At 46.7% G+C, this 19,549-nt stretch overlaps 1 protein-coding gene across 3 annotated transcripts in view; it reads right to left on the bottom strand.

Moving 5' to 3' along the window:
• Positions 1 to 19,549, bottom strand: part of ctnna1 (catenin (cadherin-associated protein), alpha 1) — a 227,594-nt gene that overhangs the window by 47,602 nt on the left and 160,443 nt on the right. For all 3 annotated transcript variants that reach the window (XM_031789509.1, XM_031789508.1, XM_031789510.1), the window contains exons 14-15: positions 17,748 to 17,899; positions 2,255 to 2,365 (exon numbers count right to left, since the gene is read on the bottom strand). In XM_031789509.1, the coding sequence (XP_031645369.1) occupies positions 2,255 to 2,365; positions 17,748 to 17,899 (263 nt within the window). The remainder of the gene's footprint in view (positions 1 to 2,254; positions 2,366 to 17,747; positions 17,900 to 19,549) is intronic.

Below are 19,549 nucleotides of genomic sequence, written 5' to 3'. Positions count from 1 at the left end.
ATCCGATTTGAGAAACAGGACAGAGTATAGATAATACAAACATGGAGAGAAGAACATCATGACATCTACAGCATTTACAATATATTGTTAAAGAAATCATAATATCATGAATGCCGTCACTAGCCAGGCTGGAAACATTACAGAACTCTAATATAATAGAGAAAGGTTACTCCTCTAACATGACTGATTCCAAAATGGAACCCAACTGGTGCCGGCATTCCAAAATGGAACCCAACTGGTGTGGGCATTCTAAAATGGAACCCAACTGGTGCGGGCATTCCAAAATGGAACCCTCTCTCAGACACACACACTGTGGAAACTATGTAATACATTTAGTATTCAGACCCTTTACTCAGTACTTTGTTGAAGCACCTTTGGCAGCGATTACAGCCTCGAGTCTTCTTGGGTATGACACTACAAGCTTGGCACACCTGTATTTGGAGAGTTTCTCCCATTCTTCTCTGCAGATCCTCAAGCTCTGTCAGGTTGGATGGGGAGCGTCACTGCACGGTTATTTTCAGGTATCCTCTGAGATGTTTGATCGGGTTCAATTCCGGGCTCTGGTTGTGCCACTCAAGGACATTCAGAGACTTGTCGCGAAGCCACTCCTGCGTTGTTTTGGCTGTGTGCTTAGGGTAGTTGTCCTGTTGGAAGGTGAAACTTCACTCCGGTCTGAGGTCCCGAGCGCTCTGGAGCAGGTTTTCATCAAATATCTGTACTTTGCTCCATTCATCTTTCCCTCGATCCTGAATAGTCTCCCAGTCCCTGCCACTGAAAAACATCCCAACACCATGATGCTGCTACCACAATGTTTCACCGTAGGGATGTTGCCAGGTTTCCTCCAGACGTGACATTTGGCATTCAAGCCAAATAGTTCAATCTTGTTTTCATCAGACAGGTCAAGCTTGTTTCTCATGGTCAGAGTCCTTTAGGTGTCTTTTGGCAAACTCCAAGCAGGCTGTCATGTGCCTTTTACTGAAGAGTGCCTTCAGTCTGGACACTCTACCATAAAGGCCTTATTGGTTGAGTGCTGCAGAGATGGTTACCACAGGTGGAACTCCAATCAAGTTGTAGAAACATCTCAAGAATGATCAATGGAAACAGGATGCAGGTGAGCTCAATTGAGTCTCATAACAAAGGGTCTGAATACTAAAAAATACAAAAAAAAAATACTAATTTTTCTTTTGGCAAAAAATAATTCTTTTTTTGCATTGTCATTATAGGGTATTGTGTTTAGATTGATGAGGGAAAAACAATTATGTAATCAATTTCAGAACAAGTCTGTAACGTAACAAAATGTGGAAAAAGTGAAGGGGTCTGAATTCTTTCCGAATACACTGTATATAGTAGACAGTGTACAACTTTTGACCATTTGGAACAAACCGATGTCAACAGTGATTTGTCGTAGCATTCGCGCTGCGCCAAACTCAATACACAATTCATTAACTAATCCAGTTGAATTGGCTAGACGGCCTAGTCGCTAGCTAAAATTCTGATTGAATAACTCTGCTTTATGTTAAACAGATTGGACCTAAACCAGTAACCTGGACATTGGGCTTTCAAGTGGCTACTACACCGTAACACAGAAACACTTGAGGCCCAGATTTAAAACTACCGTTTCCTACTCAAGTAATGATTCCCTTCCTGAAAATGTTATGGGAGTTTACATACTGAGTCAAGGCAGTAAACGAAGGATATTGAAGAGACCTTCCTGTAAATGTTATGGATACTTATACTGGGTGAGTCCGTGAGGTAACAGGAGCTCATTAAATATCAGAACATCATCAGTGTCTGTCTGAATGGGAATCCAGACTATCACAGTCCCGATTCACTCCCTTCTGGCCTGGCATCTAGTGTGTGAGAGGGGGGAGTCTAGATAACCATGTCTGTCTGAATGAAAAGTCCAGAGCGTTTGTGAGGGGGTCAAGGGAGTCTGGGAACCATGTCTGTCTGAATGGAGAGTCTAGCTAGTATGTGAGAGGGGGAGTCTGGGTAACCATGTCTGTCTGAATGGAGAGTCTAGCTAGTATTTGTGAGGGGGGTCAAGGGAGTCTGGGAACCATGTCTGTCTGAATGGAGAGTCTAGCTAGTATGTGAGAGGGGGAGTCTGGGTAACCATGTCTGTCTGAATGGAGAGTCTAGCTAGTATGTGTGAGGGGGTCAAGGGAGTCTTGGAGTGAACAAGGTGTATTACCCACTGAGACGGCCTGTAGAGGGGGTGGCGGAAGAGAGCGGTGTGTGTGTGTGGACTCACCCTGGCGCTCTGGCCTGCGATAAGCTGGTCATCTTCTGTCTGAACGCTGGTCCTGCTGCGAACATCAAAGTCCTCCGTCTCAAAGTCAGAATCATCCAGCTCTTCAGGAGTCTACAGGAGAGGAGAGAGAGGAAAGCGAGGCAGGAGAGGAGAGAGAGGGGGAGAGGAGAGAGGAGAGAGAGGCAGGAAAGGGGAGAGATGGGGAGAGGAGAGCGAGGAAGGAAATGGGAGAGATGCGGAGAGGAGAGCGAGGCAGGAGAGGAGAGAGGAAAGTGAGGCAGGAAAGGAGAGAGGGGGTGAGGAGAGGGGAGAGCGAGGCAGGAAAGGGGAGAGATGGGGAGAGGAGAGCGAGGCAGGAAAGGGGAGAGATGCGGAGAGGAGAGCGAGGCAGGAGAGGAGAGAGGAAAGTGAGGCAGGAAAGGGGAGAGATGCGGAGAGGAGGAGGAAAGAGGACACGAACAGGGAGATGTGGAATGAGGAGAAAAAGGGAGAGGGAAAACCAAATTAGAAAGAAGTGTGTGGTAGAGAGCTTTTAGAGCAGCATGATGACAAATGCCCCGGTGCTGCCAGCCACAGCAGCAACAGAGGATCGTCTTCTTCCTGTCCTCCACAGCAGCCTGACACGCTAAATTAATTAGTAAATGAAGTGTAATGTCCTGTCCTTTTCATTTTCAGAGGGGGAAAGGGAAGCTAGGCGTTAGTATGAAACATATATCAGGAGTAAAATGCTTCAATCAGACCATCGCCCGGCATCATTAGAGGTGGTGGTGGGAGAGAGGTAGAGGTTTTCTAGTGACGAACACTACAGACAACAGCCTGCATGGTGGCATCCTGGATGTGTAGGTGGGTGGGTGAGATTTGGTAAGAGGGTGGAAACCAGCAAGGTTAAGGGTTCAAATTCCCTCAGGGATCATATTTGTATTTATTATGGATCCCCATTAGTTCCTGACAAGGCAGCAGCTACTCTTCCTGGGGTTTATTATGGATCCTCATTAGTTCCTGTTAAGGCAGCAGCTATTCTTCCTGGGGTTTATTATGGATCCCCATTAGTTCCTGCCAAGGCAGCAGCTACTCTTCCTGGGGTTTATTATGGATCCCCATTAGTTCCTGCCAAGGCAGCAGCTACTCTTCCTGGGGTTTATTATGGATCCCCATTAGTTCCTGCCAAGGCAGCAGCTACTCTTCCTGGGGTTTATTATGGATCCCCATTAGTTCCTGCCAAGGCAGCAGCTACTCTTCCTGGGGTTTATTATGGATCCCCATTAGTTCCTGCCAAGGCAGCAGCTACTCTTCCTGGGGTTTATTATGGATCCCCATTAGTTCCTGGCAAAGTCAGCAGCTACTCTTCCTGGGGTTTATTATGGATCCCCATTTGTTCCTGCCAAGGCAGCAGCTACTCTTCCTGGGGTTTATTATGGATCCTCATTAGTTCCTGTCAAAGTCAGCAGCTACTCCTTCCTGGGGTTTATTATGGATCCTCATTAGTTCCTGTCAAAGTCAGCAGCTACTCCTTCCTGTGGTTTATTATGGATCCTCATTAGTTCCTGTCAAAGTCAGCAGCTACTCCTTCCTGGGGTTTATTATGGATCCTCATTAGTTCCTGCCAAGTCAGCAGCTACTCTTCCTGGGGTTTATTATGGATCCCCATTAGTTCCTGTCAAAGTCAGCAGCTACTCTTCCTGGGGTTTAAAGTCAGGAGCTACTCTTCCTGGGGTTTATTATGGATCCCATTAGTTCCTGCCAAGGCAGCAGCTACTCTTCCTGGGGTTTATTATGGATCCCCATTAGTTCCTGCAAAGTCAGCAGCTACTCTTCCTGGGGTTTATTATGGATCCCCATTAGTTCCTGGCAAAGTCAGCAGCTACACTTCCTGGGGTTTATTATGGATCCCATTAGTTCCTGCCAAGGCAGCAGCTACTCTTCCTGGGGTTTATTATGGATCCCCATTAGTTCCTGCAAAGTCAGCAGCTACTCTTCCTGGGGTTTATTATGGATCCCCATTAGTTCCTGGCAAAGTCAGCAGCTACTCTTCCTGGGGTTTATTATGGATCCCCATTTGGGGTTTATTATGGATCCCCATTAGTTCCTGCCAAGGCAGCAGCTACTCTTCCTGGTGTTTATTATGGATCCCATTAGTTCCTGCAAAGTCAGCAGCTACTCTTCCTGGGGTTTATTATGGATCCCCATTAGTTCCTGCAAAGTCAGCAGCTACTCTTCCTGGGGTTTATTATGGATCCCCATTAGTTCCTGCAAAGTCAGCAGCTACTCTTCCTGGGGTTTATTATGGATCCTCATTAGTTCCTGTCAAAGTCAGCAGCTACTCTTCCTGGGGTCCGGCAGAATTAAAGAGGTTATACAATTTTAAAAACACTACAATACATTCATAACAGATTTCACAACACACTGTGTGCCCTCAGGCCCCTACTCCACCATCACATATCTACAACACACTGTGTGCCCTCAGGCCCCTACTCCACCATCACATATCTACAACACACTGTGTGCCCTCAGGCCCCTACTCCACCATCACATATCTACAACACACTGTGTGCCCTCAGGCCCCTACTCCACCATCACATATCTACAACACACTGTGTGCCCTCAGGCCCCTACTCCACCATCACATATCTACAACACACTGTGTGCCCTCAGGCCCCTACTCCACCATCACATATCTACAACACACTGTGTGCCCTCAGGCCCCTACTCCACCATCACATATCTACAACACACTGTGTGCCCTCAGGCCCCTACTCCACCATCACATATCTACAACACACTGTGTGCCCTCAGGCCCCTACTCCACCATCACATATCTACAACACACTGTGTGCCCTCAGGCCCCTACTCCACCATCACATATCTACAACACACTGTGTGCCCTCAGGCCCCTACTCCACCATCACATATCTACAACACACTGTGTGCCCTCAGGCCCCTACTCCACCATCACATATCTACAACACACTGTGTGCCCTCAGGCCCCTACTCCACCATCACATATCTACAACACACTGTGTGCCCTCAGGCCCCTACAACACACTGTGTGCCCTCAGGCCCCTACTCCACCATCACATATCTACAACACACTGTGTGCCCTCAGGCCCCTACTCCACCATCACATATCTACAACACACTGTGTGCCCTCAGGCCCCTACTCCACCATCACATATCTACAACACACTGTGTGCCCTCAGGCCCCTACTCCACCATCACATATCTACAACACACTGTGTGCCCTCAGGCCCCTACTCCACCATCACATATCTACAACACACTGTGTGCCCTCAGGCCCCTACTCCACCATCACATATCTACAACACACTGTGTGCCCTCAGGCCCCTACTCCACCATCACATATCTACAACACACTGTGTGCCCTCAGGCCCCTACTCCACCATCACATATCTACAACACACTGTGTGCCCTCAGGCCCCTACTCCACCATCACATATCTACAACACACTGTGTGCCCTCAGGCCCCTACTCCACCATCACATATCTACAACACACTGTGTGCCCTCAGGCCCCTACTCCACCATCACATATCTACAACACAAAATCCATGTGTACGTGTGTGTATAGTGTGTATGTTATGTGTGTATGTTATGTGTGTGTGTGCATGTGTCTTTGCCTATGTCTGTTTTACATGCACACACAGTGTCTTCACACAGAGGAACAATTTATGTCCTACGGGAGCCACCGTACCTGCCTGCTCTATAAACCGTTAACTCACGTGCGTGAGGACAGTTGTAGCTAGTACACCCGAGCAGTTTGTGAAGAATTTAGCTAGTCTAGTTGGTTCTACAAAACAGTTCTCTCTTTGAAATGGGAGTTTGTGTATTTTCCCCAGTCATAGGCTGTCAAGGGCAATATGCCTGTGATGATAAATCAACACAGGTAGGCACGATGTTTTCACAAATGTATCCTATATATGGGACTGATAAACCTTAGCTTCCAGCCCAATACATTTTAAAACTCCATCTTTAGTCTACTTGGCATAAGTTCATACTTCCTCTTCGACAAACGACCCACGCAATTCATTCTCATATTTCACCAGCTCAGCACAAGACACAAGAAAAAACCCACTGCGACGCAGCTGACACACTGTCCGTTTTCTCTCATTGATTCCTGCTCATTCCACTTCCATCGTTCACATGCGCCGAAACGTTTTTCTTTTGATTTGGGCTTTAAGTGGCTTTGGGTAAAAGCTGCGGCTAAGTGGCATAATTATAATATTGATTGCAATCGTCCAACCCTTTTTCCTTGTCCACAGCCCTGGCCTGAACACTAGTCATGTAACAGACATCACTCCCTTCCTGAATGCCAAACATCTCTCCCTTCCTGAATGCCAAGCGTGAAACAGACATCTCTCCCTTCCTGAATGCCAAGCGTGAAACAGACATCTCTCCCTTCCTGAATGCCAAGCGTGAAACAGACATCTCTCTCTTCCTGAATGCCAAGCGTGAAACAGACATCTCTCCCTTCCTGAATGCCAAACGTGAAACAGACATCTCTCTCTTCCTGAATGCCAAGCGTGAAACAGACATCTCTCTCTTCCTGAATGCCAAGCGTGAAACAGACATCTCTCTTCCTGAATGCCAAGCGTGAAACAGACATCTCTTCCTGAATGCCAAGCGTGAAACAGACATCTCTCTTCTTGAATGCCAAACGTGAAACAGACATCTCTCTTCCTGAATGCCAAGCGTGAAACAGACATCTCTCCCTTCCTGAATGCCAAACGTGAAACAGACATCTCTCTCTTCCTGAATGCCAAGCGTGAAACAGACATCTCTCTTCCTGAATGCCAAGCGTGAAACAGACATCTCTCTTCCTGAATGCCAAGCGTGAAACAGACATCTCTTCCTGAATGCCAAGCGTGAAACAGACATCTCTCTTCTTGAATGCCAAACATGAAACAGACATCTCTCTTCCTGAATGCCAAGCGTGAAACAGACATCTCTCTTCCTGAATGCCAAGCGTGAAACAGACATCTCTCTTCCTGAATGTCAAGCGTGAAACAGACATCTCTCTTCCTGAATGCCAAGCGTGAAACAGACATCTCTTCTTGTGTTAGTATGTCTGACTGAGACAAGAAAATCCATTTGGCGGTTGTGATATGAAAGGAAAGAGAGGAGAGAGGAGAGAGGGAAAGAGAGAGGAGAGAGGGGGAAGGAAAGAGAGGAGAGAGAGGGAAGGAAAGAGAGAGGAGAGAGAGGGAAGGAAAGAGAGGAGAGAGAGGGAAGGAAAGAGTGAGGAGAGAGAGGGAAGGAAAGAGAGAGGAGAGAGAGGGAAGGAAAGAGAGAGGAGAGAGAGGGAAGGAAAGAGAGAGGAGAGAGAGGGAAGGAAAGAGAGAGGAGAGAGAGGGAAGGAAAGAGAGAGGAGAGAGAGGGAAGGAAAGAGAGAGGAGAGAGAGGGAAGGAAAGAGAGAGAGAAAGAGGAGGAAAGAATGTGAATGTGATAAGGGTGCATTCGCTCTCCGGTGCAGTAACTCACTTCGTGCTTATCCAACTGTCTACACATCCCTTATCAGTCTGTCTTGATATGTTCCACGGGTAATGACTCAGATCCCTCAAAGTCTAAAACATAATCACAAGGTCTCACCTCGACCCACCATCCCACTCACCATGGAATATCAAGGTCTCACCTCGACCCACTATCCCACTCACCATGGAATATCAAGGTCTCACCTCGACCCGCTATCCCACTCACCATGGAATATCAAGGTCTCACCTCGACCCACTATCCCACTCACCATGGAATATCAAGGTCTCACCTCGACCCACCATCCCACTCACCATGGAATATCAAGGTCTCACCTCGACCCACCATCCCACTCACCATGGAATATCAAGGTCTCACCTCGACCCACCATCCCACTCACCATGGAATATCAAGGTCTCACCTCGACCCACTCACCATGGAATATCAAGGTCTCACCTCGACCCACTATCCCACTCACCATGGAATATCAAGGTCTCACCTCGACCCACCATCCCACTCACCATGGAATATCAAGGTCTCACCTCGACCCACCATGGAATATCAAGGTCTCACCTCGACCCACTATCCCACTCACCATGGAATATCAAGGTCTCACCTCGACCCACCATGGAATATCAAGGTCTCACCTCGACCCACTCACCATGGAATATCAAGGTCTCACCTCGACCCAACATCCCACTCACCATGGAATATCAAGGTCTCACCTCGACCCACCATCCCACTCACCATGGAATATCAAGGTCTCGCCTCGACCCACCATCCCACTCACCATGGAATATCACGGTCTCACCTCGACCCACCATCCCACTCACCATGGAATATCAAGGTCTCACCTCGACCCACCATCCCACTCACCATGGAATATCATGGTCTCACCTCGACCCACCATCCCACTCACCATGGAATATCATGGTCTCACCTCGACCCACTCACCATGGAATATCATGGTCTCACCTCGACCCACTCACCATGGAATATCATGGTCTCACCTCGACCCACTCACCATGGAATATCATGGTCTCACCTCGACCCACTCACCATGGAATATCATGGTCTCACCTCGACCCACTCACCATGGAATATCATGGTCTCACCTCGACCCACTCACCATGGAATATCATGGTCTCACCTCGACCCACCATCCCACTCACCATGGAATATCATGGTCTCACCTCGACCCACTCACCATGGAATATCAAGGGCTCACCTCGACCCACCATGGAATATCAAGGTCTCACCTCGACCCACCATCCCACTCACCATGGAATATCAAGGTCTCGCCTCGACCCACCATCCCACTCACCATGGAATATCACGGTCTCACCTCGACCCACCATCCCACTCCCCATGGAATATCACGGTCTCACCTCGACCCACCATCCCACTCACCATGGAATATCAAGGTCTCACCTCGACCCACCATCCCACTCACCATGGAATATCAAGGTCTCACCTCGACCCACCATCCCACTCACCATGGAATATCAAGGGCTCGCCTCGACCCACCATCCCACTCACCATGGAATATCAAGGTCTCGCCTCGACCCACTATCCCACTCACCATGGAATATCAAGGTCTCGCCTCGACCCACCATCCCACTCACCATGGAAAATCAAGGTCTCACCTCGACCCACCATCCCACTCACCATGGAATATCAAGGTCTCACCTCGACCCACCATCCCACTCACCATGGAATATCAAGGTCTCACCTCGACCCACCATCCCACTCACCATGGAATATCATGGTCTCACCTCGACCCACTCACCATGGAATATCATGGTCTCACCTCGACCCACCATCCCACACACCATGGAATATCATGGTCTCACCTCGACCCACTCACCATGGAATATCAAGGTCTCACCTCGACCCACCATCCCACTCACCATGGAATATCAAGGTCTCGCCTCGACCCACCATCCCACTCACCATGGAATATCACGGTCTCACCTCGACCCACCATCCCACTCACCATGGAATATCATGGTCTCACCTCGACCCACCATCCCACTCACCATGGAATATCAAGGTCTCACCTCGACCCACCATCCCACTCACCATGGAATATCAAGGTCTCACCTCGACCCACCATCCCACTCACCATGGAATATCAAGGGCTCACCTCGACCCACCATCCCAGTCACCATGGAATATCAAGGTCTCGCCTCGACCCACCATCCCACTCACCATGGAATATCAAGGTCTCGCCACGACCCACCATCCCACTCACCATGGAATATCAAGGTCTCGCCTCGACCCACCATCCCACTCACCATGGAATATCATGGTCTCGCCTCGACCCACCATCCCACTCACCATGGAATATCATGGTCTCACCTCGACCCACCATCCCACTCACCATGGAATATCATGGTCTCACCTCGACCCACCATCCCACTCACCATGGAATATCAAGGTCTCACCTCGACCCACTCACCACGGAATATCATGGTCTCACCTCGACCCACTCACCATGGAATATCATGGTCTCACCTCGACCCACTCACCATGGAATATCATGGTCTCACCTCGACCCACCATCCCACTCACCATGGAATATCATGGTCTCACCTCGACCCACTCACCATGGAATATCAAGGTCTCACCTCGACCCACCATGGAATATCAAGGTCTCACCTCAACCCACCATGGAATATCAAGGTCTCACCTCGACCCACTCACCATGGAATATCAAGGTCTCACCTCGACCCAACATCCCACTCACCATGGAATATCAAGGTCTCACCTCGACCCACCATCCCACTCACCATGGAATATCAAGGTCTCGCCTCGACCCACCATCCCACTCACCATGGAATATCACGGTCTCACCTCGACCCACCATCCCACTCACCATGGAATATCACGGTCTCACCTCGACCCACCATCCCACTCACCATGGAATATCAAGGTCTCACCTCGACCCACCATGGAATATCAAGGGCTCACCTCGACCCACCATCCCACTCACCATGGAATATCAAGGGCTCACCTCAACCCACCATCCCACTCACCATGGAATATCAAGGTCTCGCCTCGACCCACCATCCCACTCACCATGGAATATCAAGGTCTCGCCTCGACCCACCATCCCACTCACCATGGAATATCAAGGTCTCGCCTCGACCCACCATCCCACTCACCATGGAATATCATGGTCTCACCTCGACCCACCATCCCACTCACCATGGAATATCATGGTCTCACCTCGACCCACCATCCCACTCACCATGGAATATCATGGTCTCACCTCGACCCACCATCCCACTCACCATGGAATATCAAGGTCTCACCTCGACCCACCATCCCACTCACCATGGAATATCAAGGTCTCACCTCGACCCACCATCCCACTCACCATGGAATATCATGGTCTCACCTCGACCCACCATCCCACTCACCATGGAATATCATGGTCTCACCTCGACCCACCATCTCACTCACCATGGAATATCATGGTCTCACCTCGACCCACCATCCCACTCACCATGGAATATCATGGTCTCACCTCGACCCACTCACCATGGAATATCATGGTCTCACCTCGACCCACTCACCATGGAATATCATGGTCTCACCTCGACCCACTCACCATGGAATATCATGGTCTCACCTCGACCCACTCACCATGGAATATCATGGTCTCACCTCGACCCACTCACCATGGAATATCATGGTCTCACCTCGACCCACTCACCATGGAATATCATGGTCTCACCTCGACCCACTCACCATGGAATATCATGGTCTCACCTCGACCCACCATCCCACTCACCATGGAATATCATGGTCTCACCTCGACCCACTCACCATGGAATATCATGGTCTCACCTCGACCCACCATCCCACTCACCATGGAATATCATGGTCTCACCTCGACCCACTCACCATGGAATATCAAGGGCTCACCTCGACCCACTCACCATGGAATATCAAGGGCTCACCTCGACCCACTCACCATGGAATATCAAGGGCTCACCTCGACCCACTCACCATGGAATATCATGGTCTCACCTCGACCCACCATCCCACTCACCATGGAATATATAGAGATGTTGGTTCACTAGATGAGTGAGTCCATCTATCTGTGAATGTTGGAGGGTTGCCATACACACACACACACACACACACACACACACACACATCACAGGCATGGCCTAGTTAAAAGTCCAAACCTCATCTTGTAAGTATTTAGATGAAATGTCTTCCTCCACACTAGTAGGACCGGTAAAACAGACTAGACCACCCACGTTAATTGACAGTGACGGGACAACCATCGATAGCCTTCATTTATTTTTGACAGTTGAATCCACCTCCTGACAGTGGACCAGTAGATTACCTCCTACACTGAAATACAAGGAGATGTGAGATCTTCACCCTATGCTGCTTCCAGAAAGGCCCTGGGCTACAGAGGAGAGAGAGTAGCTACTGTAAATGTCCAGGTAACCCTGGACTGATCCTCTCTCTCTCCTTCTACCTACTGTAATGGTTCCCTCTGAGCCTGTCAGTCATTAGACTGATCCTCTTCCTCCCTCTCTACCTACTGTAACGGTTCCCTCTGAGCCTGTCAGTCACTGGACTGTTCCTCTTCCTCTTCCTCCCTCTCTACCAGTCCAGTGACATATTATACCCAGGAGGGTGGTCAGGAGGAAGGCCTGTCGTCCTGTCAGACACCCCAGGCAGGGGACATTGGCCGCGGGTTATGAACGACACGGAACTGCCTGGGAGTAGCTCCACTTTACATAGCCCCAGAACCACACATCTCTCTGGTAACTGAGGAGCCACTGCCTGGGCTTGTGTGTGTGTGTGTGTATGACTGTTGGAACTGTTGTTTCAGAGAGTGACAGAGTTCAGTATGTCTGATTTGGTCTTTCATGTTCTGTGGGACTGTGTGAGTCAGACATGAAACCTTTCTCATTCATGTATGCATGCACAGTATGTATGTATGTATGTATGTATGTATGTATGTATGTATGTATGTATGTATGTACAGTATGTATGTATGTATGTATGTATGTACAGTATGTATGTATGTATGTACAGTATGTATGTATGTATGTACAGTATGTACAGTATGTATGTATGTATGTACGTATGTACAGTATGTATGTATGTATGTATGTATGTAGAGTATGTATCTCTCTCTTGTAACAGTGGGTTATTAAGACCAATCTAAACCACCAGTCCAGGTCAGAGTGTAGCAGAGTACATGTGGTGTGGTCGTAAGGGTTTTTTCCAGATCAAAAAGAGCGTTAAGTGGTGGGCGTGGGTGGCAGTGGGCACAGTTGGCCCCATCTCGGCGGTGTAGATTTAAAAATAATAATAATAACTTAAGCCAATGTCCTACACATTTCTCAATGGCTAATGCTGTGTTCATTTACTCAAACAAAAAGCCAATGTCCTACACATTTCTCAATGGCTAATGCTGTGTTCATTTACTCAAACAAAAAGCCAATGTCCTACACATTTCTCAATGGCTAATGCTGTGTTCATTTACTCAAACAAAAAGCCAATGTCCTCCACATTTCTCAATGGCTAATGCTGTGTTCATTTACTCAAACAAAAAGCCAATGTCCTACACATTTCTCAATGGCTAATGCTGTGTTCATTTACTCAAACAAAAAGCCAATGTCCTACACATTTCTCAATGGCTAATGCTGTGTTCATTTACTCAAACAAAAAGCCAATGTCCTACACATTTCTTCATGGCTAATGCTATGTTCATTTACTCAAACAAAAAGCCAATGTCCTACACATTTCTCAATGGCTAATGCTGTGTTCATTTACTCAAACAAAAAGCCAATGTCCTCCACATTTCTCAATGGCTAATGCTGTGTTCATTTACTCAAACAAAAAGCCAATGTCCTACACATTTCTCAATGGCTAATGCTGTGTTCATTTACTCAAACAAAAAGCCAATGTCCTACACATTTCTCAATGGCTAATGCTGTGTTCATTTACTCAAACAAAAAGCCAATGTCCTACACATTTCTTCATGGCTAATGCTGTGTTCATTTACTCAAACAAAAAGCCAATGTCCTACACATTTCTTCATGGCTAATGCTGTGTTCATTTACTCAAACAAAAAGCCAATGTCCTACACATTTCTTCATGGCTAATGCTGTGTTCATTTTCTCAAACTAAAACTATATAGCTAAATTCATTGTTTGACATTTAGAGTTCTCCCAATCATTAAAAATAATAATTATAATAATAAGTGATAATAATAATAATAGTAATAATTTTAATGATAATAATAATAATAATAGTAATAATTTTAATGATAATAATAATAAAAATAAGTATTAATAATGATAATAATATTAATGATAATAATAATAATAATAATATTAATGATAATAATAATAATAATAATATTAATGATAATAATAATAATAATAATATTAATGATAATAATAATAATAATAATATTAATGATAATAATAATGATAATAATATTAATGATAATGATAATAATAATGATAATAATATTAATGATAATGATAATATTGATAATAATATTAATGATAATAATATTAATGATGATAATAATGATAATAATAATGATAATAATGATAATAATATTAATGATAATAATATTAATGATAATAATAATGATAATAATATTAATGATAATAATATTAATGATAATAATATTAATGATAATAATAATGATAATAATAATGATAATAATCGTGATAATAATCGTGATAATAATCGTGATCAGTCAGTCAGTCAAATCCCAGAGGACCCTGTGGTGGGGACTAAACCTCTGATCAGAGCCGTCTATAACACCAGAGGACCCTGTGGTGGGGACTAAACCTCTGATCATAGCCGTCTATAACACCAGAGGACCCTGTGGTGGGGACTAAACCTCTGATCAGAGCCGTCTATAACACCAGAGGACCCTGTGGTGGGGACTAAACCTCTGATCAGAGCCGTCTATAACACCAGAGGACCCTGTGTGAACCTCTGTTCATGGTAATAAAAAAAAAAGATCCGTGGACCACCAGTGTTCTTCTGCTAGATGGGGTGTTGGATGGGTCAACCAAACCAGACAGACTCATAAGTAAGAAGGCTTCTCATCAATCCTATCAGACTAGATACTGTATGTTATCTGGCTATGATATAGACTGTAGGCTTGTTCATTTATCAGACTAGATACTGTATGTTATCAGGCTATAGACTGTAGGCTTGTTCATTTATCAGACTAGATACTGTATGTTATCTGGCTATGATATAGACTGTAGGCTTGTTCATTTATCAGACTAGATACTGTATGTTATCAGGCTATAGACTGTAGGCTTGTTCATTTATCAGACTAGATACTGTATGTTATCAGGCTATAGACTGTAGGCTTGTTCATTTATCAGACTAGATACTGTATGTAATCTGGCTATGATATAGACTGTAGGCTTGTTCATTTATCAGACTAGATACTGTATGTTATCAGACTAGATACTGTATGTTATCTGGCTATGAAATAGACTGTAGGCTTGTTCATTTATCAGACTAGATATACTGTGTATAATCCCCTGCCATTACTTTATTGTAAGTAGAATTCAACTTAGCTGAATAAAATAGAAAGGATATTTTTCCCATTACGGAGCAACTGTGCATATGAAATGGCTACCAGGCTGCCCGGCGCGACTATTTGATGTGATTTTAGATTGCATTGATGTCAGAATGATTAGAGGGACAATAGAGCCCTGAGTAGCAGGCCCTTAGGACCTGATGGAGGGACAATAGAGCCCTGAGTACCAGGCCCTTAGGACCTGATGGAGGGACAATAGAGCCCTGAGTACCAGGCCCTTAGGACCTGATGGAGGGACAATAGAGACCCGAGTACCAGAGACCATTAGGACCTGATGGAGGGACAATAGAGACCTGAGTAGCAGGCCCTTAGGCCCTGATGGAGGGACAATAGAGACCTGAGTACCAGGCCCGTAGGACCTGATGGAGGGACAATAGAGCCCTGAGTACCAGGCCAGTAGGCCCTGATGGAGGGACAATAGAGCCCTGAGTAGCAGGTCCTTAAGGACCTGATTGAGGGACAATAGAGACCTGAGTACCGGGCCAGTAGGCCCTGATGGAGGGACAATAGAGCCCCGAGTTGCAGGCCCTTAGGACCTGATGGTTGTTAAGGTATGACCAGCGAATGTCCTGAGTGCATAAGAGATGACAGTGCTTCAATGGTGACAGGGAATTTTTACTAACAGGCATGACCATTGACTGTCGGTGTGGCGGTAATATGGTCACCGTAACAGCCCTAGCCAGCACCACAATCAATCAGGATAACAAGATTGGCGCTCCCCAGCTCTCTTTCTCCTTCTAACTCTCAGCCACGGTCCCTCCCATGTTTTTCTCTGTCTCTCCCTCCCTGTCCTGCTCACTCCAATTTAAGTAATATTCATTTTTAATTAATATTACTAATTAAACATGTTGGGACTGTTTTCCCATGTGTGAATAATGGTTTCAATGGGCTAAGAACAGCAAGGCCAATTTCATCAAATAATTTAATAACGTACAAAAGCGACCTAAAAATTCTAAATCAAATAGCTAAATTACCCTTGGTATGACCATCCTAAAACAATTCCATATGTTAGATTAGTAGACCCCCCCCCCCCACACACACCCATGAGCTGAAAACATACGGTACACAGAGCATCAGCTACAGCCTAATTCACTAAACGGGCTCACACACACCAGGGCTTTCAGACAGCACTTTGTTCCTGCTGGCCTAAATGTTTGTTTTGATATAAAAGAAAATGAATACCTAAATGCCATAGTGGATGATAAACATTAAGGATCTAACCTGGGACTTTCCAAGGAGTTATAGGTGCTTCATTGACAAAAAAAAAAAAACGGAAGAAAAAAAAACATGAGCGATGTTAAAGCCGTTGCTATGCTCAACACGTACACAACATGAAAGAACTGCATCTCTACCACTGACTGTGGGGAGGACAAGAGAGACCAGAGAGAAGACGAGACTAACATGAGGAGCTTAGTTCACCTCTCTCCTCTTTCACAATGTTGGATTAACGAGGACCAGAGACAAGACTAACATGAGGAGCTTAGTTCACCTCGCTCCTCATTCACAATGTTGGATTAACGAGGACCAGAGACAAGACTAACATGAGGAGCTTAGTTCACCTCTCTCCTCATTCACAATGTTGGATTAACGAGGACCAGAGACAAGACTAACATGAGGAGCTTAGTTCACCTCTCTCCTCATTCACAATGTTGGATTAACGAGGACCAGAGACAAGACTAACATGAGGAGCTTAGTTCACCTCTCTCCTCATTCACAATGTTGGATTAACGAGGACCAGAGACAAGACTAACATGAGGAGCTTAGTTCACCTCGCTCCTCATTCACAATGTTGGATTAACGAGGACCAGAGACAAGACTAACATGAGGAGCTTAGTTCACCTCTCTCCTCATTCACAATGTTGGATTAACGAGGACCAGAGACAAGACTAACATGAGGAGCTTAGTTCACCTCGCTCCTCATTCACAATGTTGGATTAACGAGGACCAGAGACAAGACTAACATGAGGAGCTTAGTTCACCTCTCTCCTCATTCACAATGTTGGATTAACGAGGACCAGAGACAAGACTAACATGAGGAGCTCAGTTCACCTCGCTCCTCATTCACAATGTCAAATCAAATCAAATGTATTTGTCACATACACATGGTTAGGAGATGTTAATGCAAGTGTACCGAAATGCCCCAATGTTGGATTAACGAGGAGAGTAAAAGGGTACAAATATCTAAAATAAAAACTTGAACCCCTGTCATGGCCATAGGTGATAGAGACACGAAGACATTTAAATGAAGGAGAGGCACATCAATAGTGCACGGTCGATGTAGTGTTGGTGTCTTCAGTGTGTACACTCACAAGATCATGACAACAGTGCAGTTAAGGAGAGTTAGGGCTCATTAAATAGTGCACTATGTAGTTGTCTAGCGTGTACACTCACCCTGATCATCAGCACGGCCTTGCGGATGTCGCGGACTCCATCGTAGACCAGACGGGAGGCATCGATGAACTCGTTCTCGTCAACAGGGAGTGTGGGGTTGGCACTCAGAGCCTCGACCGCTGCCTCCACCTGCTCTGTGAACCTGGGCATGACTGGTGGAGGTGGCAGAAAGAAGGGATGGAAAATGTCACGCAAACTCACAATGCAGCAGTATCGACTGTACACAGCAAATAAAAGTGAATATATCAGAAAATCCCTACAGAACGGCACGTCTGACACAACGCAGCTCAAAACCAGCCCCTAGCTAACAGGCTACAAAGCCCCGAGCAAACAACCGGCTACTACCCAGCCCCTTGCCTACAACAGGCTACTACCCAGCCCCTTGCCTACAACAGGCTACTACCCAGCCCCTTGCCTACAACAGGCTACTACCCAGCCCCTTGCCTACAACAGGCTACTACCCAGCCCCTAGCCAACAACAGGCTACTACCCAGCCCCTAGCCAACAACAGGCTACTACCCAGCCCCTAGCCAACAACAGGCTACTACCCAGCCCCTAGCCAACAACAGGCTACTACCCAGCCCCTAGCCAACAACAGGCTACTACCCAGCCCCTAGCCAACAACAGGCTACTACCCAGCCCCTAGCCAACAACAGGCTACTACCCAGCCCCTAGCCAACAACAGGCTACTACCCAGCCCCTAGCCAACAACAGGCTACTACCCAGCCCCTAGCCAACAACAGGCTACTACCCAGCCCCTAGCCAACAACAGGCTACTACCCAGCCCCTAGCCAACAACAGGCTACTACCCAGCCCCTAGCCAACAACAGGCTACTACCCAGCCCCTAGCCAACAACAGGCTACTACCCAGCCCCTAGCCAACAACAGGCTACTACCCAGCCCCTAGCCAACAACAGGCTACTACCCAGCCCCTAGCCAACAACAGGCTACTACCCAGCCCCTAGCCAACAACAGGCTACTACCCAGCCCCTAGCCAACAACAGGCTACTACCCAGCCCCTAGCCAACAACAGGCTACTACCCAGCCCCTAGCCAACAACAGGCTACTACCCAGCCCCTAGCCAACAACAGGCTACTACCCAGCCCCTAGCCAACAACAGGCTACTACCCAGCCCCTAGCCAACAACAGGCTACTACCCAGCCCCTAGCCAACAACAGGCTACTACCCAGCCCTAGCCAACAACAGGCTACTACCCAGCCCCTAGCCAACAACAGGCTACTACCCAGCCCCTAGCCAACAACAGGCTACTACCCAGCCCCTAGCTAACAACAGCCTACCCTGCCCCTAGCTAACAACAGGCTACCCTGCCCCTAGCTAACAACAGGCTACCCATCCCCTAGCAAACACTTAATCTAGGCCAAGGACGAGACTGGAGTTTTTCCTTATTGTAAGCTACAGCTTTCACCACTTTTAGTCTTTGGTTGTTCACAACACTACTCACAATGTTAAGTACATGGCCTCACATGTGAATCCTTAAAGATATGGGTGTGGCTAAAGTCTAAGAGGGTGTGAACTATGCTGAATGGATGTAGACAAAGAACAGCTCTCCAGTACCAAAGGTACCAAAAGTACCTTTCAAGGGCTATTTTCTCAAAAGTGAGGTTACAAGTTGATCAATTTTCAAAGCAGAATTACTTTCCCATTGTTCCTCAAATACAGTGTATGATCTACCATTTTGTAGCTCCGAGTCTCTACTTTTATCCAAAGTAAAAAATAAAAAATAAATGTTTTTTTGCTGCATACGACCAAACCAGGTGGTGGGTCACATGTGACTCGTTTCA

The sequence above is a fragment of the Oncorhynchus kisutch genome, linkage group LG15 (assembly GCF_002021735.2).
Source record: "Oncorhynchus kisutch isolate 150728-3 linkage group LG15, Okis_V2, whole genome shotgun sequence".
NCBI classification, from domain to species: domain Eukaryota; kingdom Metazoa; phylum Chordata; class Actinopteri; order Salmoniformes; family Salmonidae; genus Oncorhynchus; species Oncorhynchus kisutch.
This window is presented reverse-complemented; position numbering and strand designations above follow the sequence as displayed.